Below are 24603 nucleotides of genomic sequence, written 5' to 3' on the forward strand. Positions count from 1 at the left end.
AACCGCTCTTAGAAAGGGAAGCTAACATTTTGCTTCTCATGCTAATCTATGCTAGTGCTAATGCTAATGTTGCTGTTGCTCTCGGAGAGAACGGAGATGGTTCAGGATGACCGAGCTGCTTCATTCTCCAAGAAACAGGAGTTTAGTGAAACTGTAACTGCAGGACAGGAAGTCCAATGTAAGACGCTCGCTGGACCTTCAGTAACGTAACGGAGTTTCTTTTTTCTGTCTAATAATCCGTTGCTATAAATTCTTACTGCTAAGAGAGGCGGAGTCACAGTGACGTTCTCCTTCAACTCCTTAAAGCTACGGTTCCTTCTCGTCCCGGGTCAGAGCTTCTCCCCTCCCCCTGCAGGTGGGTGAAGTTTGAGGAGAAGGTGGAGGAGGGAGGAGAGCGCTGGAGCAAACCCCACGTCTCCACGCTGACGCTGCACAGCCTCTTTGAGCTGCGGACCTGCCTGCAGACCGGAAGCATCCTGCTGGACCTGGAGGGCTACTCGCTGCCGCAGATCGTAGGTGAGTCGCAGGTCGTAGGTGAGTCGCAGGTCGTAGGTGAGTCACAAGTCGTAGGTGAGTCACAGATCGTAGGTGAGTCACAAGTCGTAGGTGAGTCACAGGTCGTAGGTGAGTCGCACCACTGTATTTGATATAATCAAGGATATTTGCCAAATTTCATGAAAATGGCAATTTGGCTTTGATAACCATAACGTAGATGAAATCAGTGATTGCATAATGCTGGTCAAACTAGTCATTTTTATTAAAGTTCTCCTCCTCCTCCTGTTCGCCTCCTCCTGTTCACCTCCTCCTCCTGTTCTCCTCCTCCTCCTGGTCTGGTCGCTCCAGAAACCTTCAGTATTCAAAGTTTCTAGCTCCTCCTTGATTTTCCTCCATTTGAATATTGGATCATAGGAGCTGCATTCAGAATCTGCTGTGTCTGTGTGAGCTGGACTGGCTCCGCCCACACATGCTCATCTTGGGAAGAGGAGGAAGTACTTCCTCTCGTGGTGCCATGTGCCAGAGCAGAGCTGCCTAATTGTGGGAGGAGTCAAAGGGAGGGCCTACCTTGATTGGGATTGGCTAAACCCCCGATGACACTATATAGGGTTTGATTTCTGATTGGCTGGTTGGAGCAACACAATTTTTAAAACCTGAAACAAGCCAGGGACAGAGAGGACAGACTGTCTTCACTTCTGGGGCGTCAGTCCAGGTGTGGGGACGATTAGTACTGATGGAAAACCTTTAGAAAATCAGTGTTGCATAATATGACCCTTTAAAATATGGTACAATTTGCTGGATTCATTGTAGTTTTTCTCCAAAGCGTTGATACTTTTGTGAACGTGACCGTTGTGAACGTGGTTTCCCAGAGGAGATCGTAGATCGGCAGATCGCCGACGGCCTGGTGGCGCCGGACCTGAAGGAGAAGATCATCTTCGTCCTGCTCAGGAAGCACCGTCACCAGACCAAGAAGCCCATCCACCGCTCGCTGGCGGACATCGGGAAGTCCTCCAACACGTCTTCCAGTGAGTGTGTGTGTGTGTGTGTGTGTGTGTGTGTGTGTGTGTGTGTGTGTGTGTGTGTGTGTGTGTGTGTGTGTGTGTGTGTGTGTGTGTGTGGTGTTTCATCTATCAATCAGCTAAACTCGTCTGAAATTACGTCCTGGCTTTGTTTCCTGCCTCGCCGCCGCCTGCTTGACCTTCCCCTCGTAACTCTTCTGTGCTCATTGTTGTCTCTGCTGCTGCCGCTGCTGCTGCCGCCGCCGCCACCTCCGCCACCTCCGCCACCTCCGCCACCTCCGCCACCCCTCTGTCAGACCGTAGTCCTCAGGTTAATCTGAGTCGTTGCACTAGTTCAGCTTCTGGGATCCACTGCTCCAGTGAAGACCTGCGCTCTCGGCAGTCAAGCAGCCTTGGCCGCCTGCGTGAGTCTCCACCTACACAACACCAGCACCACCAACACTCAAGTTCAACACACAAGTTCAACACACAACACCAACACAAACACACAACACTAACACACCAACACACAATATCAACACAACAGCAGTTTAGATTTTCCATCCAGCTGTTTCGAGGCTGAGTTTCCTCCATGTCAGTGTGTTTCGTGTTGGAATATTAATTCGTCACAGTTTCTGCAGGTGTGTCAGGTGTGCTCATTAACCTCATTGTTCTAGATCAACCCTCGTGGAGAACAACAGACTTGGAACAAGTCAAGAACAAAAACCTCCTTCAAAGCCTCAGTGACCAGGGTTTATTTTATCAGGTCAAAAAGATCATTCTAAATGCTTTCTCCTCTCCGCCCCGCTCCTCGCTGCTCTGCGTGAGGATCATTTAAGAACTGGGCTGGTCATTTTCCAAGAGATCTGATTGGTCAGGAGGCGGAGCTTTACACTCACCGTGATCTCATCCAGAACGTATCCTGCTCCGGAGCAGGTTAGACAGTTAGGGTCGAAGTTACCTCGGTGATTTATCCCTGTGAGGAGTGAACGAGCGTCGTAGTACAGCAAACCCAGGGTTAATCCCTGAAGTTACCTCGATAAGATAAAAACCAGAGTTGTAGTACAGGTCACCACTGTGAGTCCCTAAGGATGACCTTTGATGACCTTGAAATGCGATTTCATGGGTTTTCGCATGAAACGTGTAAACGGGGCGAGACGACTCCTGATTAAACTGAACTGATTAATCCAACACCTCATCTCATTTTCCTCACATGTTCACTGTGTTACTAACCACTTTTCTCACTTTTGAATCATCGCCGAGTGTGTGTGTGTGTGTGTGTGTGTGTGTGTGTGTGTGTGTGTGTGTGTGTGTGTGTGTGTGTGTGTGTGTGTGTGTGTGTGTGTGTGTGTTACTTTGGAGTTTGGGACCTATTGTGTGAGCCCTTTCCTTATTTCTGTGAATCCATGCGGGTGTTTGGGGGGATTATTAGAGGATTTCTGAGCTCTGTGTGGTATGTTCTTGTTCTTTCTCCATTTTTTTTTTTATTTGTTCCCAAATCTGCTTTGAGGACTTTTCAGAAGTGATTCATGACTTTTAATCCTGCACGGAAAACCGACGAAACCTGCACTGCACTCAGGACCATTTTCATATCAGATATAATTCATTCTGCTGTTACAGAATAATCATTATTCTCATGTTTTTTCTCTTATTCTGATTTATTTGTAGATCACGCACAGAGCCGGAGCATGAATGATATTTCAGACACACCGAGCACCGATCAGGTAAAGTCATGTCATGATCGTCTCATTTATAATTTAGCTTTTTAATCAACCAACGTTTCCCCTGTCAGCTCAGCGCTCAATACAGAAAGAAAAAGAACATTACTGAGCGTTTGTATTAAATTAAAACACTTAATTGGGATAAAGCAGTGAGTAAAGGACAAACTAAAGCAAAGCACACAAAATTCCTGTTGAGTTAAACCATGAAAAATTATTTCATTTAATTTCAAATGTTAAACAGAAAATTTGTAAAGTTAAAAAAAAAAAAAGATGATGAAAGATACAAATTTGTACAAAAACTAAAATGGAAATTATAGTGGCCTATAGAGCACCTGTGGTTATTAAATTAAATAAAATTAAATTAAATAAAATTAAATTAAATTAAATTAAATTAAATTAAATTAAATTACATTAAATTAAATTACATTAAATTAAATTACATTAAATTACATTAAATTACATTAAATTACATTAAATTAAATTAAATTACATTTTTTCATACATTTTTATTAAAAAAAATTGTGACTTATTTTATTTTAATAAAATCTTGTATATTCCTGTTCATTGCGATGTGGTAACTGACTTTTACTGTACTTTCCGGACCACGTCGAAAAGTGTGTAGATCAATGCTTTAATAGGCGTGAGGCTGAAAAGAGGGAGAGAGAGAGAGAGAGAGAGAGAGAGAGAGAGAGCGAGGCCCAGCTGGTGAATTGACTCTGAAAGCAGCATTAACAGATTACACAGAGGTTTTAATCTAAGCAGCCACCACTCGACCGCCACGTGCTTCCTGACCGAGGAAGAGTTTTATTCTGTGTGAAAGTGATACTGTGAGAGAGAGAGAACCTCCGTGAGGACAGAAAAACTGCTTCCTAGAACAATCTGATAATCCAGAGGTGTCAAGCATAAAACCCCCAAGAGGCTCCAATCAAACCACAAAGAAAACCGTCACAATTATGAAGGAAACATCGATTCTTTTTTTTTTTTAAAACAAATTTCTTATGATTTAAAACGTGTATATTAGTGTTGGACCTCAGTTGAAACTTTCCATGAAAATCATTTTATATATTTCATTTTAAATGTCCGGGGTGCGTCACTCTGCAGCGTGGATGTTTGCAGACGGCTCCGCCATCGTTTATTATTTATATTTTTGTTATGTGCATAAGACCGCTATGCTATCTAACGTGACAGGAGGCTGCGGTGTGAAAAAGGTTCAAAACCAGGTCTTTTGTTTGATTTATTGTTTTTGTTTCCTATCAGATTTTACGAATTGATTTAAAGACACTTTAAGGGAGGCTGGATACACGACAACACCAGGCGACGACTCCTTTAACCATGAATTAATAACAAAATAATGATCCTTCATGTTCTGCACTGCGTTGGATCTTTTAGTCCTCGTTGATAGGATGTGAGAGTTTTTTGAGAGTTTTGGCGACTTTAAACGAGCTGTTACGGCTCCGTCCCCACAGTTTGATTAGTTACTTTGAGTAACTTCTGCTGAGCGTTTCAGTTGTTGTTCTGCTGTATTTTCCTCCCGACTGTACCGAACAGTCGCCTGCTCACATGACGTGACGTTTGATCACAACATAAGCAGCTCGAGGAGGGTCATGTGCAGGACACCCCCCCCACACACACACACACACACGCACGCACACACACACGTGACTCCTGCTCAGGTCTCTCCTTCTTTTCTACCCCCCCCCCCAAAAAGCTCAAGAACAAGTTCATGAAGAAGATCCCCCGGGACGCCGAGGCCTCCAATGTCCTGATCGGCGAGGTGGACTTCCTGGAGAAACCCTTCGTCTCCTTTGTGCGTCTGGCTCAGGCCACGACCCTGGGGGGGCTGACCGAGGTCCCCGTACCGACCAGGTGGGACTCCCCCCCCCCCGACACCCGGCACACGTTCCTCCCACCTCCGTCTGTGTTTTGGTCTTTGGCCCAGTTTACGTGGCAACGCCTCGGGAAAAGGTTCCGGGTTTACATGGAAACGGCAGACCTGCGGTGTAGTTGGTATGCCAGGCCACGGGAGGGCGCTGTTGGTTGTTTTTGTAATGAAAACCACAATAAAACAAAACGCTGTAAATGTTAACAACCAGACATTCGTATGGACAGATGATGAATTTACTGCTATTAGCAATAAATCTTGATTATAAAACTACCAATATCTTTATTTATTTATTTTTGTCATTTAACCTTTATTTTCCTTTTCTCTAAACAGCAAATGTATTTAAACAATTAATACAACCTTTATTTATTTTTTATTTTTTTTCATTTTATTTTTATTTATTAAATTTTTTTCTCCTTTCTCTTTTGTTGCAAATGTGCAATATGATACAATAGCATGACGTACAATTTTATGTTCTTTTGTTTATTTGTGAAATCCAAAAAAACAATAAAACTGTTTAAAAAAAAAAAAAAAAATATATATATATATATATATATATATATATATATATATATAACTATCAAAACAGATAATGGCCTCGCCCACACGAGCCAAAAATATCTATATTTTCTCCCCTGTAACACGGCACCATAAGAATGACTCAAAACGATGTGGTACATAAGCCAGGCCTATAGGTGGCGCTGTAACGTTGCCACAGAAATACACCCAAGTAACAAACATGGCGGCCTCCGTAGCGGCAGACGTAGCAGCAGTTCGTATTCTAGTTTTATAGTTCGAATGTCCAATGCGAATGTCGGGTTCTCTCCATTTTGTTCACGGCTGTATCGTATCGTTCTCTGCGCACACACGTGTGCGGTTTCATCACAAAAACAAGCAACAGCGCCACCTCGTGGCCTGGCATACTAACCACACAATTTTCAATGTTTGTGCCGTGCAAACGCAAAACTTTTCCCGTAACGACCCGAGGCGTCGTCACTCGGAACGTAGCCGTGTTAACGTGGGACAAAAACTATAATACGAACAGCGAGTCACGCCACTCTGGAGGCTGCCATGTTTGTCTACTCGCCCATGAGCAGAAGAAGTATTTACCACATGTGCAGCAAAAGCTCAAGAAAAACGCGCCGCACGTTTTGGGGTTACTCTTGTTTTTGTGTAAATGGAGCCTGAAGTCTTTATAAGTCTCACTTCCCCCACGGCAGGTTTCTCTTCATCCTGCTGGGGCCTCAAGGAAAAACCAAATCCTACAACGAGATCGGCAGAGCCATCGCCACGCTCATGGTGGACGACGTAAGTGTCCAAGCCGACCCCCCTCCACCCCTCACCCCCGTTGTTTTTACACCCTGTCTTAACCCCGTCTCTTTCCACCAGCTGTTCAGCGACGTCGCCTACAAAGCGAGGGACCGTGAAGACCTGATTGCGGGCGTCGACGAGTTTCTGGACGAGGTCATCGTCCTTCCTCCCGGGGAGTGGGACCCCAAGATTCGCATCGAGCCTCCCAAGAAGGTCCCGTCAGCCGAAATGAGGCACGTGCAAGAAGCAGACGTCTTTGTGTCGTCTGGGGGGCCTGAACGTTGTTTTTTAAAAAAAAACTCAACAAATTTGGCACAAAAGATTGTGAAAATTTGTTTATTTCATTGGTTCCAAAAATGGGCGGGGCCAAAAAGAAATAAAAAAAAATAGAACCAAGTTAACATTTTGGTGTCAAAGTTCATGGCAGGAAAAATGCTAAGTGACAACTGGAAAAAAAAAAGGTTAGAATTTTTCTTTTAAAACTGCAGCTCGTTTTCTACAGTATTTGTCAGAATTGGTCCAAGAAAGGAAAAGAAGTAAGAACTTTGACCCAGTTTGTGTTTAAATTGACAACTCCTCGCAAAACTTCGGCGTTTACAAGGAGAAACAGCAGAAATGCTGAAAACGATGCAGTTAGTCTGCCGGGCCACATGAGGCGCTGTTGGTTGTTTTTGTATAGAAACCGCACAGACATAACTGCAGAGAACGACACGCTGTGAATATTTGTATTTATAAATATAATGGATGCTATCAGCAGTAAAACGCAATTATAAAACTACCACTATAGCTCATGGCCCCGCCCACACGAGCCAAAAATATATTTTTTTCTCCCAATGTAAAAAAACTACTCAGAATGATGTAGTACTTCACTGTGAATATGGTTGGCGTATATATTTTAAAGCTCACCAAATTTGACACAAAAAGCAGCCCTGAAATGAAAATGTGATTTCATTGGTTTCAGAAATGGCTCGACAGCGCCACCTAGAAAAGTCAAATGAATCATGAAAAATCCGTGTCTTGACCGAGGGGGGAGGGGAGGACATTCTAACGTGTTAATAAATGTGTGGATTTCCGTCCCTCTACATTATTAATGCAGAATGTGAAGCAAATCCGGGACGACTGCTGAGAAAATGACCAGAAAATGACCTGGAGAATCATTCGCGGTACATTATTCTACCTCTTTTCAATGGACTCCTCCATTTCAGGAAGTCGGTGTTGAACCTGAACGAACTGGGTCAGATGAACGGTTCGGCCGGCGGCGCCGCTGGAGGCGAGGACGAGGAGCTTCCTGCTCCACACGAGCTGGGGGAGGAGCTCAAATTCACTGGGAGGTAAACAAGAGTTTGTTTTTAAAGTTCCTCCACCAGAACCCAAACGGGGGAAAAAAGTAGGATCGGGTTTTAGTTCTTCTCTGACACGTCGTCAAAACCTCTCTGAAGGAAGTTCCTCATCTGGAGGAACTTTAACATTAGCATTTTTTTATCCTTTTAAATTTTCATTTCATTTTGTGCTGTTTGAACAATCCCCCACCACCACCAGGTTTTGTGGTGGACTGTGGCTGGACATCAAGAGGAAGATCCCGTGGTACTGCAGCGACATCTACGACGGCTTCCACATCCAGTCCATCTCCGCCGTGCTCTTCATCTACCTGGGCTGCATCACCAACGCCATCACCTTCGGCGGCCTGCTGGGAGACGCTACCGACAATTACCAGGTCTGCACAAGCCGCCGGGGAAACAACGTTTTTTTTGTTTTTTGTTGTTCCGCTGACTCGGCTCTTTTTGTCCTCTTAACAGGGAGTGATGGAGAGTTTCCTCGGCACCGCTCTGGCTGGAACCGTCTTCTGTGTGTTCAGCGGACAGCCGCTCATCATCCTCAGCTCCACCGGACCCATCCTCATCTTTGAAAAGCTGCTTTACGATTTCAGCAAGTAAGAAAGATTTGTTTTCGGTGTGTGGAAGATGCTCTATAATCTAGATGTTAGGAGGATGATGGTCTATAATCTCGATGTTAGGAGGAGGATGCTCTATAATCTGGATGTTAGGAGGATGATGGTCTATAATCTGGTTGCTAGGAGGAAGATGCTCTATAATCTAGATGTTAGGAGGATGATGCTCTATAATCTGGATGTTAGGAGGAAGATGCTCTATGTTCTGGATGTTATAGGGAGATGCTCTATAATCTGGATGTTAGAAGAGGAAGATGCTTTATAATCTGGAGGAAGATGCTCTATAATCTGGATTTAAGTTCTTTTTAAGGATTGTTGAACTAATGACACTGAGAAGATACCGCAACAAAACATCTGACCCTAACTGATGTTGTTCTTGGAAGAACTGAGCAAGTTCAGACAAATATGTCATGTTTACTGTGTACTCCTGTGTACTCCTGTGTACTCCACCAGTAAACAGGAGTTCAGTAATATAGTTACTGCCCAAGGTAACAATCAGGAGTTATTTCTATCTGAAGCAGTAGTTGTGTGTAGGAAGCAGCTTTTCCAGAGGTAAGCTAATGCTGTTAATGCGTCACAGCTAGGCTAACGGCGAGTGCTGATGCGACTCTTTCTGTTTGTCTCAGGAGTAACAACGTGGACTACATGGAGCTGCGTCTGTGGATCGGCCTCCACTCCTGCCTGCAGTGCTTCCTGCTGGTGGTGACGGACGCCAGCTACATCATCAAATACATGACGCGCTTCACCGAGGAGGGCTTCTCCAGCCTCATCTCCTTCATCTTCATCTCCGACGCCATCAAGAAGATGGTGCGTGAACATCCCATGGCGCCATCGGTGCTGTGTGTGAGCCCTGAAGCTGGTTAGCATGTAGCATGTAGCCTCGCTACTGTGCGGGCCACAAGTCTCGTTAGCATGTAGCCTTGTTACTGTGTGAGCCTCGAAGCATGTAGCAAATAGCACGTAGCACGGATCCATTAGCATCAGGGCTAACTTGCTTTACCAACCACTTGACTCAACACAAGGTGCTAAAATATTTATTCACCCTCAGTTGCCACAGCTTCACGTCACTTGTTGTACACTTTAGTCTGAGTTGAGCCGTGGATACTCTCCATACTACTTCACAAGTATTTCATGCAGCGGCTTAGAAATACACGCTGGACAGAAGCCACGTCGCCCCAGTGACAGTCTAGAAAAGCTGGGTGAATGCGTGAAGGTGTGAATGTGACTCAATGATGTAAACTCTCCTGCACCGACGGGTGGATAGAAACCTTTTCTTTAAGATGTATAATATATAAGTTTAATTTGTTTTCCCGAACAGGTGGGATGTTTTAAGTATTACCCAATCAACCGTGGTTTCAAACCCGATTTCATCACTTCCTACAAGTGTGAGTGCATCGCTCCGGACCAGGGTGAGTCTTCTTCCTTTGTTTTCCCGTCGTCTCGCCTTCGAGAATTATACGTAACGCAGAAATCCGTCTGATTCAAGCAAGAAGTTGAGATTATGCAGATGTTTTTAGTTTGTTTTTTTTAATACAACTTCAGTCAGAATCATAAAGGTAAAGTTCACTCAGTACGAGGAATTACTTTTGATAAGACTGGTGCAACACAGTTAAACAGTGAGAACGATAAAATAACAAGAAGAAAAAAAAAAACATGCCGAGTGAGATTAAGAATTAAGTGTCTTAAACACACTTTTTCATAATAATGATGAAACGAAAAAAAATGTTTTTGCTCTGTGATAATTGTGTGTATTGTTTCTGTTTCTGCCTCATTTTTGGATGCTGTCTGAAAAAGTGAGTCTGCTCGTACGGACTGATGAATGCTAAACGCTAAATGCTAAACAGATCACTTTCCCAATGAGAATAATTTTCCCTCCTTCGCATTGAATTCTGTCACATGTGACTCATCAGTTCTTTCGTTCTGTTTTCTCCCCCAGCATCTGCGCCGGGCTTGAATGTTTCAGCTCCGCTCGCAGACGATAACATGACTCTGCTGGTAAGTCCTGCCAGGCGGCGACGGGGGGTCAGACTGGCGTCTGGGAAATTCCCCGTTTGTTCGGGAGTTTGCGGCGTCGCGGCGTCATTAAGCATCTGGAGTTTGTTTTTCTCACCGTGGTCTGAGTCGCAGACGCGTCAGCCTGTATTCACGAAGCCATTCGGGGAGGAGTTCACGGTTATTCAGACGCGCGACTCAACATTTGATTTCGGGGAAAAACACTATTTTATTTCTTCTTTTTTTTCTATTTTTTTTGATTTTGGGGAAATTGATTCGTGTCTCTGCTGCTCTGAGCATTTTATTTAACACTTTGCCATTTTTAACTAATTTTGCTTTTATCTCTATATCTCAACATTAATGACTGTTTAACTTGAATGCTTGGCGTCTTTTTATTTTTTTTTCCAGCACACCCTCACCTATATGATTCTACCATTATTTACTCATTTTGAAATACTGGATGAACCCACTGGACCTGAAACTACAAAATGAAATACAAAATTTTAATGGAAATAGTTTTTTTTATATTGAGAACCACAAACAAGTGTAATGAAAAATGTTCACAACTTAGAAAGCATATCCAATTAGTATAGGTACAAACTAATGCACAAAAATATCCAAAACACACATTTATATGCAACTGCTTTCATAAAAATACAAGAAATTCTCAGGTGTTTTTGTACAAAACCAATCATATAACTCTAACTATATATATAGAGTTATATATATATATATATATATATATATATAACTCTATATATATATATAACTCTATATAACTCTATATATATATATATATATATAAATAACTATATATATATATATATATATAAATAACTATATATATATTATTTATATATAACTCTCTCTCTATATATATAGAGAGTTATATATATATAAAACATGCATATCATGTTTTTCTTATTATCATAACATCATAACTCTGGTTTGAACAACATTTAAAAACTGATTTAAAGCTGCTGCTTCCTGCTACATTATGTAAACCAGCCACGTGTCATTTTACACAAATTTGCATCAATTGACCCCAAAAAAAGAAAAAAAAAAAAAAAAAGAATTGTTTGTAAAAATCAAATATTCTGAAAAATGTATAGAATTTTCTCAAACAGACATTATTTTAGTTTTAGCTTCGCTTTTGTCGTATTTTTTTTTTTCTTCCCCACTACAACACGATTGTAATCCATTACTCTCCGTAGTTACTCGGTTCACCGACTCTGAAGGGTTTGATGAATACAGGAGTTTACACTCGGAGAGTTTTCCTTCCGGCTCTCGCGTTTGTCTTTTCTTCCGTTATGGCTTTTCTCTTCTTTGCCTGTTGCGCCCCTCCCCCGCAGTTCAACCTGACAGACATGGACTGGAGCCAGCTGAGTAAGAAGGAGTGTGTGAAGTACGGCGGCTCGCTGCTGGGCGCCTCCTGTAAGTATGTCCCCGACCTGGCGCTCATGTCCTTCATCCTCTTCTTCGGCACCTACTCCATGACGGTTTCTCTCAAGAAGTTCAAGTTCAGCCGGTACTTCCCCACCAAGGTGAGGTCAGCCTGGAACTCGCCCAGTCGTAGTGTTTGTAGTTTCTCCTGCATGAACACACCTGAATGCTAGAAGTTTTTGTAGCTTTAACTGTTAAGTTGATGTTTTTAATGAGCCTCGGAAAAGTTCTCGATTATTCTTTTAAAGTAATACCACTGTTGTGCTCTGGGTGGCAGCAGTGAGTCAATGTCCCTTTAAAGGAGTCATCACCTGGTATTCTCACATATCCAGTCTTCCGTTAAATCAATTCTTAGATTTTTATAAAAAATGTTTTTAAATATTTTCATACCACATGAGAATATTTGGACTGGTATGGATGTTAGTTGCAAGGAACTGTCAATCATTGTAAAAGCATAGCGATAGCTAGCAATAGCGTGAGTAGTGAGTAGCGGTCCTTTGCGAGCATGATTTCAAATCAAACACAGGGTCGTTTGTAAATCAACATGGGGGGCAAAGTTTATACTAGTACTGCTAGCTGCTAACCGCTATTTGTAAGCCGCTAGTTGTAAGCCGTTAGTGATTAGCGGTTACTGGCTAACCGCTAAACTTAACAGAGGTGTGTTTATGATATTAACCTCCTGTGCCAACAATACAGGCGCACAATTAAAACCTGTCATTTTAGGGTGGCGCCCCCTTGTGGGCGATTCTGGTTAGAACAAAGAGCCCAAACAAAAAAAAAAACCTTTAACTTTCAAACTCCCGATTTTCAGGCAAGTTTCAGCTGAGGTCCAACACCAATATACTTGTTTCGACAAGGAAACATGGGATTTCCGGGTGATGACTCAGTCCATAATATTTAGGTATTACCACTGTTGTGCTCTGGGCGGCAGCAGTGAGTCGCTGTCTCTGTGACGCGAAGTAGTTCACTGCCACAACAATTTTAGCTTCAGGTACAAGCGGCATTAGCAATGGGCTACAAGCTAGCTTCGTGCGTCGCGTCCACGCTGATGAAATACGCTTTAATTTGAACGTTTCAGATTGGAAATATCGCCCATCGTGCAGTTACAGCAACAAAACCGTTACTTGCCTGTTTATACCTGAATGCTGCCCCCCCCCCCCCCCCCCCCCCCCAGCTCCGTACCCTCATCAGTGACTTCTCCATCATCCTCTCCATCCTGCTGTTCTGCGGGCTGGACTACCTGCTGCAGCTGGACACGCCCAAACTGCATGTCCCCACTGAGATCAAGGTCCCTGAACGCCTCGCCCGCCTCGCCCGCCTCGCCCGCCTCGCCCGCCTCCCTCCTCGTCTTCTCCGTTCAACCGTCTAGTTTGTAGATGTTTAACACGCCGTTCTCAGATCCTGCCTCCACCGCACGGTGCAAGTCTGTCTTAACCAAGGCCACGAACGAACTCATAGAAGTTAACTTATAAATCTATATTTATAAATCAAATAATTGTCTTTGCATATAGAGCAGCAAAGTTTTTTTTGTTCCCTGCATTAATATAGTATCAGTTAGTATACATTTGTATTCCTGTTTTAAAGTTATTAGGCATGAAAGATCAAATTTGTCCAATTCTCTTCTTGATTTTACCACAACGAATCTTGAGCAGTATGTTACAGCAGCGTATTGCATTCACGTGAAAATTTTTATAAATATCTACTCTGTTTTTCTGAATTAAATTAGATAATTATCTCATTATTATGAGAAAAAATTAATTATATAACAAAATTTGACTGTTTCTCTGAATTAATGCGATAATCATCTCATAGTTATGAGAAAATCTTATTATATAAAAAAAGAATTTGACCCATTTTTCTGAATTAATGACATAAGAATTGCATAATTATGTTTTAAAAAATCTGTCATTTTTTTAAAATAATGTATTTTTTTCTCATGGTTATGAGATAATTATCTCATTAATTCAGAAAAACTGTCCATTTTAATATTTTCCATGTGAATGCCACACGCTTCCGTAGTATGTGAAGGTTTAAAAATCAACTTATTTATTTTTCTGCTCCGGAAATCATCTAATTTCTTTTCTTTCCGTCCCGATCTCCTCGTGTTTTGCCACTTTTTTTTTCTGTTTCTCTTCCTCTCACCTGTGTGTGTGTGTCACCCCGCCTCTGCGTCGCCCTCTAGCTGAGGAAGCTAATCAGTGACTTTGCCATCTTCATGTCCATCATGTCCTTCGTGGGTCTGGACATGCTGATTGGCTTAGACACGCCCAAACTAATCGTTCCCACAGAGTTCAAGGTATTTCCTTTCTCTCTCTCGCTTTCATTTTCTCATGATTGTTGAATTTTCTTCCACATATAATCGGAACCGTCCAAATGAAAACAAATATAGTAACATATAACATATAAGTATGTTGACTGATTACATGCAAACTGAAAAATTTCATGTGTTTCTCAATGTTTAATCTGCAGTTTCAATTTCTACCAAATTGAATTTAACTGGAGCCACAAAACATGTTTAATCTTTAATCTTTGAAATTATATATTTATAGTTTTGATCTAAATAGTTTGTCTTTTGTAGCATTTTTGAATTTTCAATTACCATTCAGGATAATGAACATTTCATTACGTTTTCAGCTGGGTTTTTTTTATCTGATTTTAGCAGTTTCACAACATATTTTTAGACTTTTTTTTTTTTTTTTTTTTACAAATGAGCTGTTTTAACCTTTTGGCTCTTTTATTCAAGCAGTTTTTGATTATTTTTTTTAGTTTGTTTGTATTCTTGTTGTTGTTGTTCTTCTTCTTCTTCTGATTATGATTATTATTATTATTATTATATATTAAAAAAAACATTATTTGTTATGTATATTTTTTTAAATATTTTTTTCCTTTTAGAAATGCTCGTTATTTTAGGTTTTTTAAAGCTGTTTCTTTCTCCATCACGTGTGGTTTTACAATTTTCTCCTTTTTCAGTTGCGCCTTTAGTTAAAACCCATTTAGCCAACAGATAAGAATCCTTTTGAAAATGACTCTGATATGCAAATAAGATCAAAATAAGCTCAAATTTTTATTTCTGTATAACTTAGGTAAAGCTTCAGGGAGCCACTACAGAGGGGCTAAAGAACCACAGGTTCTACAGCGGAGAAAGATGGATGTGCCGTTATATAAATGTGTGTGTTGCAGCCCACACGTCCGGACCGCGGCTGGTTGGTGATGCCCTTTGGGAAGAACCCCTGGTGGTGGTACCTGGCCAGCGCCGTGCCCGCCCTGCTGGTCACCATCCTTATCTTCATGGATCAGCAGATCAGCGCCGTCATTGTCAACCGCAATGAGAACAAGCTGAAGGTCCGACTGGACGCACACCCGACACGGTCACATCTAAAATAAAACCACATTTATTTAATCTGAGGAAAGCTGATGCTTAGACTCCGTCTCACCGAGAGTCTGCATACAAACGGAAATACAAATACTTTTGTCGGAGTTTTCCGATCGTTTTCAGTTCCTTTTAGCTTCATTTACTTGTAAACAAAAGATCCAAGCGCATTGAAATGTTTTGCTACGCGCCAACGGGACTCTTAGTCATGGTGTTGATTAATAATAATAATAATAATAATAATAATAATAATAATAATAATAATAAACGAGAGCTACAGTCGGTAGAGCGCACATTTGTTTGAGGAACCGGGTTAGCATTGCTAGCATGATAGCCGTTAGGTCATATCAATGCTAACTAGCCTGTCAGGTAGCTACATCAGTGTGTGAAACACTGAGCAGGAAGCGTCTCCATGGCAACAGACGCTGATCTCCTTTGATCTCCATGAGGTGCCTCTTTCATCCGCTTTGGATGGGAAACATTTTTCACTGTTTTTTGGGGATTTATTCGTCAGTAGTTTTTTTGCGAAAAGTTGTTAAAATACATACATACAAACCAATAAATAAATAAATAAATAAATATACGTAAATGAAAACATAACCTTCTCGTCCGACTTTGTTAGTGAAAGTAATGATACAGATGAGTATTTGTTAGTCTTTAAATGAACGTACTCTGTCATTTGGTTGATGAGGATTTTTGCTGGTTGTCGAAAATATAGAAAATTCTTGTCCTCTTCCCTGGAACACATGATATTGGTTGGATCTCGTCTCGCTAAATGTCCCCGTCTCTGTGTCCATCGCAGAAAGGCTGCGGCTACCACCTGGACCTGTTCTGGGTGGGCGTGCTGATGGCGGCGTGCTCCTTCGTAGGTCTGCCCTGGTACGTGGCCGCCACCGTCATCTCCATCGCGCACATCGACTCGCTGAAGATGGAGAGCGAATCGAGCGCGCCCGGCGAGCAGCCGCAGTTCCTCGGAGTCAGGTTGGAACCCTGGGTCTTCGTTTAACGTTGTCCTAAGGCCTTCTCTTCTTTCAATCGTCTTTTAATCGTGGGCCAGATTACATCACTGTTCCATCAAAATCTTTCAATAAAAATCTTTTGTTATTCAGCTGAAAATCCAAGATGGCCGCCAGTTTTGAAGATGGCCGCTTTGTCAAATGCAAAAAAAAAAAAAAAGGTTTTTGAAGTAGAATTGGAATGAACAGAAAGGTATTGACGATCTGAACATCAAAATGAAGGTATACTGACTGGAAGAGCTCAATAGTATTCCAAAATGGCCGAGCGGTCGCGAGCGCTGGAAATACGGTGGCTCGGTATTCAAATCCCAGTCTGTCTGTTAGATTATAAGAGTCGTGTCTTCCTAATTTCTTTGTTGTATCTATAGTTTAGAATAACACCAGCAGTATTTGTACCAACTATACTTCTCCCATTAGTCAAAAGTTTGTTTTTTTAAAAGAAATTTTTTGCACAAATATGAAACATCCAAACATGCAAACAAACATTAAACACAACAAAAACAAACAAATTTTACAGACAGTGCTCACAAATAATACATTCATATAATCTTAAGCTTTATACTACTAAATTTGTAACTGTAACAAATACAAATGAGAATTACTTTTTTTTTTATGAGAATAGTATAATAAAAATAATAAAAATACACAAGAGACCAGGGAAGCAGAAGGGCTTATTATTCTTTTTGGAATTCTTTCAACATCTCAACAGTTTTATTGCTTTTTTTGTGTGTGTTTATGTTACTTGGTGTTTTGATGTGTTCTTTAAATTTAGCGTAGAACTTTACAAAATTCAGGTTTACCTTTGCTAATCTGCATTTATGAATGTGAAATGTTCCCAATTAGAATGATTAAATTAACTATAAATCTATTTTTGTAATCATAATGTGCAATTTTTAACATTAATTTTAACATTATTTTTTGTTTTATACGGTATATAATTCTCAATTTAGTCCACAGGGTTGTTGAATAAGAACAGTAAAAAAATAAAAAAGGTTAAATGATTAATTTGTGCTTTTTCAAAAGGTACATTTATTTTAAATTTCAAAAGATTTGGATATGTATAAATTTGTTCTATATATATTGTGCAAAACATTAATATGGATTTGCTTAATTTGATTGATAATTTGAACATTTGTATGGTATTTACCATACTCTCTGCTTCTCAATGTCTGTTAAGATACTTTTCCAAACAGATTTTCCTCTGGGTGTTATTCTGCTTTTTATAAGAGTGATGTACTGTAGCTGTAGTTGTCATAATAATATAATAACAATAATTGTGTGCAGAGAGCAGCGGCTGACAGGCATCCTGGTGTTCGTTCTGACCGGACTCTCCATCTTCCTCGCTCCGGTCCTGCAGGTCGGTTCCACATCTAGTTTCATCTTGAGTTTTATTTTCATTTCTGCTCGAGGCTCACTCTCTGCTTGGTTCAGTTTATTCCCATGCCCGTCCTGTACGGAGTCTTCCTCTACATGGGAGTGGCTTCACTCAGCGGCATCCAGGTGCGGAAATCCTCATAATACTTTAAATTTTTTTACCGTAATTTTACCGTATTTCCCAGAGTAGGAATCACAGACATCTATTACGAAGGAGAAACGGCGTACCGTGTGCTTGTGGTTTTCAGTTCTGGGAGCGAATCAAGTTGTACCTGATGCCGGCCAAACACCAGCCGGACTTCTCCTTCCTGCGTCACGTCCCCCTGAGACGAGTCCACCTGTTCACCCTGGTCCAGATCGTCTGTCTCGCCGTCCTCTGGATCCTCAAGTCCACCTTCCTCGCCATCATCTTCCCCGTCATGGTCGGTCCTCGTCTAAAGATTTCATCTGTTCGCCTGGCGATGGATTTTAGTATGAGAGGACAGTTGTTGGAAATTGACAAGTAAACTGGCTAACAAGCAATATGGAACTTGTCTTGTTCCTTTAACTGGTTTAGTTTCAAGGCTAACAGCTTTAGCGTCAACGATAAAGTATTAAATGTGAAGTCACCAGGAAGTCCCACGTTTCCTTGTTAAAACATGTATATTGGTGTTGGACCTCAGATGAAAGTTGCCTGAATGAGTTTTTTTGTTTGGGCTCTTTGTTCAAACCAGAATCGTCAGAATCGCTCTGCCCTGCGGCGTGGATGTTTGTAGACGGGCTCCATGTTTTTATTGTTATTTTAGCCGTTAGCAACAGATGAACTTTGAACCTCATCGTCATGATTGACAGCTCCTGCAGCCAATCAACACGTGCCTAACATCCATACCAGTCGAAATCTTGCTTGTACCCTCGCAGGAGGAAGGTGCGGTATGAAAAAGTGTCCGAACGAGCTCCAGGCTTGATTTCTTTTTTCCTAATATGTTTTAACAATTAAATTAAAAGACAAATTAAAGAGTACCAGGTGGTGACGAGTTTAAACTTAAAAGATAACCGCTTTAGCATTAGCTTTCAGGTCACCTGCTTTAGCTCCAAGGCTAACTGCTTTAGCTTTATTGACTTCATGAATAGTTTCTGGTAAACAATGAGTTTTCTATTAGAAGAAAACAAACTAAAGAATCGTACTAAAGTTGTGTCTTCACTGCACACTGGTCAAAACATGCTGACATCGCTTCATTTAAAAATAAAAACACCACTACATGCTCAAACTTGCATTGTTGTATTTTCCTGTTATTTCCATGATTCTAAGGTTTATTTCTTCATTCCTTGACTTGGTGACAGTTTTCTACCTTCTAAACTTCAGCAGTTTTAAAAAAATATACATAAAAGTTGTGTTTTGACCGCCTCCCCCTGGGCCGTGCAGATTCTGGGCCTGATGGCCGTCCGGAAGCTTCTGGACCTGATGTTCTCGCAGCACGACCTGGCCTGGCTGGACGACATCCTGCCGGACAAGGACAAGAAGAAGAAGGAGGACGACAAGACGAAGAAGAAGAAGGTCGTCGAGGCGGAGAGCGACGAGGAGGTGAGGCCAAACGACTGATCCGTCCGCTTCAGTGGAGTGTGGATGTGTGTCTCTCCGTTCGTCGCTCGTTCGTTTGTTTTCGTTGTGACTAATATTGTCTTGTTTCTCCTCTCTGTTCCACAGTGTTGCTGAAAAGGCACTGTATAACACTTACTACAGTCTTCTCGTCCGTCTGTCCTCCTGTCCTCCTGTCGCCGTTCTTTCTCCTGCTCCGCTCAGCCCCGGGTTCTGCAACCTTTAGGATGTAAAGACACGTTTTCCTGCCAAATAGAATTTGTCTGGAGACGCAAAACATGGAAATGATCTGAGATGGAAAAAAAATCTAGATAAATTAAAATCATAAAATTTCGTCGTTACAATTCAACAGCAGTCGAAAAGCGCTATATAAGTGAAAAACATTTCCTTTTCTTTTTTTTTTTAGCTTCCACAGCTAATTTAAACAAGAAAAAAAACTAAAAATTTTATTTTATTTTTTTTTTTTTTATTGCTCCAAACATTTTAGGCATCTTCACTATTTTAGACATTTTAACTGTTTATAGTTGGCGATTCTAACAGTTTTTTTTTAAAACAGTTTTAGCTATATTAGCCATTCTAAGCTTTTTTCACTGTTATTGATTTTATCATTTCAGCCATTTTCACGTTTTTATTGTTATTCTGTAGTTTGTTTGTTTTTTGTTGCTATTTTATACGTTTTTAGCTGTTTTTACCAGTTTTGCCTTGTGGAGCCGTTTTTCGTCAGGAGATTAATCCGTTTTTTTGAAAAAACAGTGGTATGCACATGAAATTTAAAAAAAATGAAAGTAAAATATTTCTTGACACAGAATTTTCTAGACGCTTCCCGGAGCTGCTACTCGGGAGCTGAAGAGGTTGCAGACCCGCGGCTCAGCCCGACTCTGTGTCCGGGTCTCGGTCTGGTTTTGTTTGAATGTTCAGCGATTAAAAGATGAGGCTTCATTCGTTCGTTTGTTTGTTCGTTCATACGGCTGCTCACAGAGCTTTTTTGAGTCTGTCGCTTAAATGGATGTGAATCAGGCCCCGCCCACACGAGCCAAAACCATCTTTTTTTTTTTTCTTCCCCCGTCAACATGGCGCCGTAAGAAAAAACTCAAAACGATGTACTACATTTGTCAGGCATTTAGGTAGTAGTAGTTGTAAGTAGTAATAGTTTATTCGGTTAACCAAATACATAATGCAGCAACAAAGAAAACAAACAAACAAACAGAAGATCGAAGGTTTAGACTGAAGTTATACTTATTTTTCCTAAACTCTGTACATAATAAACATAAAGCTTCTGCAGCTGAAGTATCAGAACCAAAAACAACAATAAAAACTTAACATAAACTGACAGTTACTGCTCATCTTGTCCTTCCTGAGCGCCGTCATTTTGAAAAGTGCTGAGTACTGAGCTTTAACCGCTTTTTAAAGGTTCTAAGAGTATCTGATTTTTTAAGTCATCGTCCAAGTTGTTCCAAAGAGTAACCCCGCCTACGGAAACACATCTACTTTTTTTATTTGTTCTTGCCATATATATATATATATATATATATATATTTCATGAGTTTGACGCAGAAAATAAGTTCCTGAAGCAGTGCAACACTGGACCATGAAATATTAAATAGTGAAATGACTAAATGTTTTTTAATTTACATAAAATTTATTTATATTTTAATTAATTAATGAAACATTAAATTGATTTATTTAATAGTGTATTTGTTTATTTAGTCTTGACACATTCAGTCCCCCATAGTGGTCGAGGTTCTGATACGACGATATGAAACAGTCGACAAGAACCTTTAGAACCACTCAGGGTGTTCAGTCCAAAGCTCAGTCCACTAAAACGAGCAGCGACTGGAACGTCGGAGCACGTTTCAGCCTCGTCCTTTCAGCTCATGCTTTGTCCTGCATGTCGCTCAGGCCCACAGCTCCACTCCTCCTCCTCCTCCTCCTCCTCCTCCTCCTCCTCCTCTTCCTCCTGTGGTGGACATTCCCATGGAGGCCTTAACGCCTCGCTCAGATCCAGACTCTGTCCACGTTAACCCTCCGACCCAAAACCAAACCTGTGACTGTAAGTACGCCGACCTCCTCCTCCTCCTCCTCCTCCTCCACCTGTTGTTGTTGTTGTTTGTGTTATTTAATGCAGTTCGATAAACATGTGACTGCTGGTTTGTTGCTTTAGCATCTCAGTTACTGAAGCAGATTAATTTACCTTGAAAAATGTTTAAAACCCTCCAGAGTCTTTCAAATCTAAATACTTACATGGAAATAGATTTTCTGACTCATACAGAAAACAACATAACACAACATTAATAAATACATAACTGAACACAACACAAACGTTACATAACAGAACAACAGAACAGAAGAGAACATAGAGGCTGATTCTTCCTCCATAAGAACAAAAGTTCAGACCCTCCCGGGTCTCGCTGAACAAAATGAGGTCATTTCCTGTCTCTGGACGAAGACGAAGACATAATGTCCGACCGTCCAGGCCCAAGTGTCTCGGTGCCACACTGCCGAAACTTTGCAAACTCTTACATTTTTCAGATTTTGCTTGTTTACTTCCACATTCCGCCACATGTCCCTGACCGGGAATGTCCCTTGTGTATTTACGTACTGCAGTTCATGTTTAGCATGTAGCAACGTAGCACAGGTCGGAGTGATTCCCCTGATCGCATCACTCAGGGCTGTCAGGTCCAGCGCTTAAAACCGGACACAAACTTTCTCTTTTATCTTTTTACTGAAACAGTTCAACAAAATGTATTTCTGAAAACGTCTGGAGCCAGAAATAAGCTGTGCAGTTGGAAAGTTAAAACGCCTTCTGTGAGGGGTGTGGCCTGAAGTTAGGGGGCGTGGCCTGAGAGTTGACAGCTTCTTCTCGGAGTATGAACTCTCCTGCCGAACAAGAATCTTTTTCGGCAGCTGGCCGACGTCACAACCAAACTTTTCTTCTTGTTCTCGTGGTTCTTATCGGAGGAACAACAACAGAACAGAACAACAGAACAGAACAGAACAGAACAACAACAGAACAGAACAACAACAGAACAACAACAGAACAGAACAACAGAACAGAACAAAACAGAACAACAACAGAACAGAACAACAGAACAGAACAACAGAACAACAACAGAACAGAACAGAACAACAACAGAACAGAACAACAGAACAGAACAACAGAACAACAGAACAACAACAGAACAGAACAACAACAGAACAGAATAACAGAACAGAACAACAGAACAACAACAGAACAGAACAAAAACAGAACAGAACAACAGCAGAACAGAACAGAACAGAACAGAACAGAACAGAACAACAACAGAACAGAACAACAACAGAACAGAACAACAGAACAGAACAACAGAACAACAACAGAACAGAACAGAACAGAACAACAACAGAACAGAACAACAACAGAACAGAACAACAGAACAGAACAACAGAACAACAACAGAACAGAACAACAACAGAACAGAACAACAGAACAGAACAGAACAACAACAGAACAGAACAGAACAGAACAGAACAACAACAACAGAACAGAACAGAACAACAACAGAACAGAACAACAACAGAACAGAACAGAACAGAACAGAACAGAACAGAACAGAACAACAAAACATAAAACACAGCAGGACATAGAATTACATGACACCAGATATTATTAAACACAATGTAACAAAACAGTATTTATTTATTTATTTATTTATTAAGTCTCAATCACACCTACAAACTAAAAACAAGCAGAAGAGAAATGGGGTTTTGTGTCTGTCACGATGGCAGCCTTCAGATCAGAGTTAAACTGGACCAAATCTTTATCAATCAAACATAGAACTGATGAGAACTGTCCGTCGTGGTCGTGTAACAATCCTCTCACCTTCTCTCCGTGTCTCTGTGTCTGTGCTCCCGTGGCGTTGGCGCCGTGGCGGCGTTTGGCGCTCGCCGTGTTTCCTGTCGTTTCTCTCTCCGCAGGAAGCCAACCCGTACTCCACCGTCACGTCCGACCCTGACGAGCTGGACCGCAGGTACTGTGTGCTGAAACTTCACGTGCCCTACGGCGACCTGACGCACCCTCCGGGCCGGAGCAGCGCCGCCGCCGCCTTCGGGCTCACGCACACATAGAGTCAACACCACGCCTATTTATATATATATGTACAGGATGTAAAATTAGTGTGACTGTAGAATATATCTGAACTGTACAGTAGAGAGAACGACGTAGAGATAACTCCGCTCTTTTTTTGGAAACTAAACCGTGAATATACAGAAACATGAACATAGAGCAGGTCAGAGGCTCTAAAAATGAAACTGTGTTTCGGAACTACATTTCCCATGATGCTTCAGTAAAACGACGCAACAGGCTGGGATCTCTATACGATGCGAACTGGAACCATTAAACTGAGATGAATTAGCTGTTAGCTGCTAATTTCATTGGGAAAATAACTATATTTTCGATTTTTAACTATCTAAAATGACATAAAGTAAACTTGAAGTACATTTTTACAGTATTATTTCTTACAACATCACGTAGTTGCTATACGCAATTAAACATTTGAACAGATACTTATATAAAGATATTTTAACCATTACAAGCAGTGTTGTGCGAGTTAGCTGATTATTTTAATGAAGTCTTCTCCATTAGCATTAGCATTAGCTGTTACACACAATCAAATTTAAATATATAGTTAGCTTCCCGAGAAGTACCTGCTGTTGTTTGTATCCTGGCTATTTAAGTTAAAAAAAAAACCCAAAAACATTAGCATTAGCATCCAAAGCCGTTATTGTCATTTTAGCTTTAGCATTAGCGTTACAAAAAGCTGCTGTCTTTCTCTGCCGATTGCCAGATTTAGCATTATAGTTGCTGTCATTCACACTGAAAATCAGCTGTTACAGTTTCACTAAAGTCCAGTTTACCAGAGGAGCATTCATTCATTAGCATTTTCCAAAACCGCCGTCTCTTTTCTTCATTTAAATCTTGTGAAGTACTTTGTGCTACATGAAACGTGTAAAACGTGCTCCACAGATAAAGTTTGACTCGACAAGCCAACCGTTAGTTTTTAGCACGACCTTTCTCCAAAGCTGTTACTGATCCACTAAACTCCTGTTTACAGGATTAGAGGATCCTGAGTAATCCTGAACTAACGCCATTAAAGATATCTAACATTAAGTCGCGTCAGCTTGTGATTAGCATTAGCATGCTCAAGTAGCAGTTAGCTGCGCATTGATTGTTTGTCAGTTGTTAACGCATTGTCATTAGTTCAAGAAGAGCTGACATCCAGATTATAGAGCATTTTCCTCCTACTCACATACAGATTATAGAGCATCCTCCTCCTCTGACATCCAGATTATAGAGCATCTTCCTCCTCCAACACCCAGATTATAGAGCATCGACCTCCTCCAACATCCAGATCATAGAGCATCCTCCTCCTCTAACATCCAGATTATAGAGCATCTCCCTCCTCCAACACCCAGATTATAGAGCATCGTCCTCCCCTGAC

At 41.2% G+C, this 24603-nt stretch overlaps 1 protein-coding gene across 6 annotated transcripts in view; it reads left to right on the forward strand.

Moving 5' to 3' along the window:
• Nucleotides 1-23841, forward strand: part of slc4a5b (solute carrier family 4 member 5b) — a 35041-nt gene extending 11200 nt beyond the window's left edge. The window contains exons 3-25 of one of the 6 annotated variants that reach the window (XM_080476210.1): nucleotides 356-516; nucleotides 1365-1520; nucleotides 1811-1918; nucleotides 3162-3217; nucleotides 4923-5080; nucleotides 6317-6404; nucleotides 6486-6640; nucleotides 7613-7738; nucleotides 7947-8121; nucleotides 8204-8337; nucleotides 8982-9162; nucleotides 9674-9764; nucleotides 10292-10350; nucleotides 11700-11891; nucleotides 12965-13078; nucleotides 14971-15132; nucleotides 15963-16141; nucleotides 17461-17533; nucleotides 17608-17676; nucleotides 17799-17972; nucleotides 18953-19111; nucleotides 21026-21176; nucleotides 23081-23836. In XM_080476210.1, the coding sequence (XP_080332336.1) occupies nucleotides 356-516; nucleotides 1365-1520; nucleotides 1811-1918; nucleotides 3162-3217; nucleotides 4923-5080; nucleotides 6317-6404; nucleotides 6486-6640; nucleotides 7613-7738; nucleotides 7947-8121; nucleotides 8204-8337; nucleotides 8982-9162; nucleotides 9674-9764; nucleotides 10292-10350; nucleotides 11700-11891; nucleotides 12965-13078; nucleotides 14971-15132; nucleotides 15963-16141; nucleotides 17461-17533; nucleotides 17608-17676; nucleotides 17799-17972; nucleotides 18953-19111; nucleotides 21026-21176; nucleotides 23081-23082 (2923 nt within the window). In that variant the 3' untranslated portion in view covers nucleotides 23083-23836. Of the gene's footprint in view, nucleotides 1-355; nucleotides 517-1364; nucleotides 1521-1810; nucleotides 1919-3161; nucleotides 3218-4922; nucleotides 5081-6316; nucleotides 6405-6485; nucleotides 6641-7612; nucleotides 7739-7946; nucleotides 8122-8203; nucleotides 8338-8981; nucleotides 9163-9673; nucleotides 9765-10291; nucleotides 10351-11699; nucleotides 11892-12964; nucleotides 13079-13972; nucleotides 14087-14970; nucleotides 15133-15962; nucleotides 16142-17460; nucleotides 17534-17607; nucleotides 17677-17798; nucleotides 17973-18952; nucleotides 19117-19234; nucleotides 20458-21025; nucleotides 21177-23080 lie in introns of those variants that run through there. The other 5 variants (XM_080476208.1, XM_080476209.1, XM_080476212.1 and 2 more) reach the window with 5 other exon arrangements.
• The last annotated feature ends 762 nt before the right edge of the window (nucleotides 23842-24603 follow it).

This window comes from Lipophrys pholis (assembly GCF_963383615.2).
Source record: "Lipophrys pholis genome assembly, chromosome: 12".
Taxonomy (NCBI): domain Eukaryota; kingdom Metazoa; phylum Chordata; class Actinopteri; order Blenniiformes; family Blenniidae; genus Lipophrys; species Lipophrys pholis.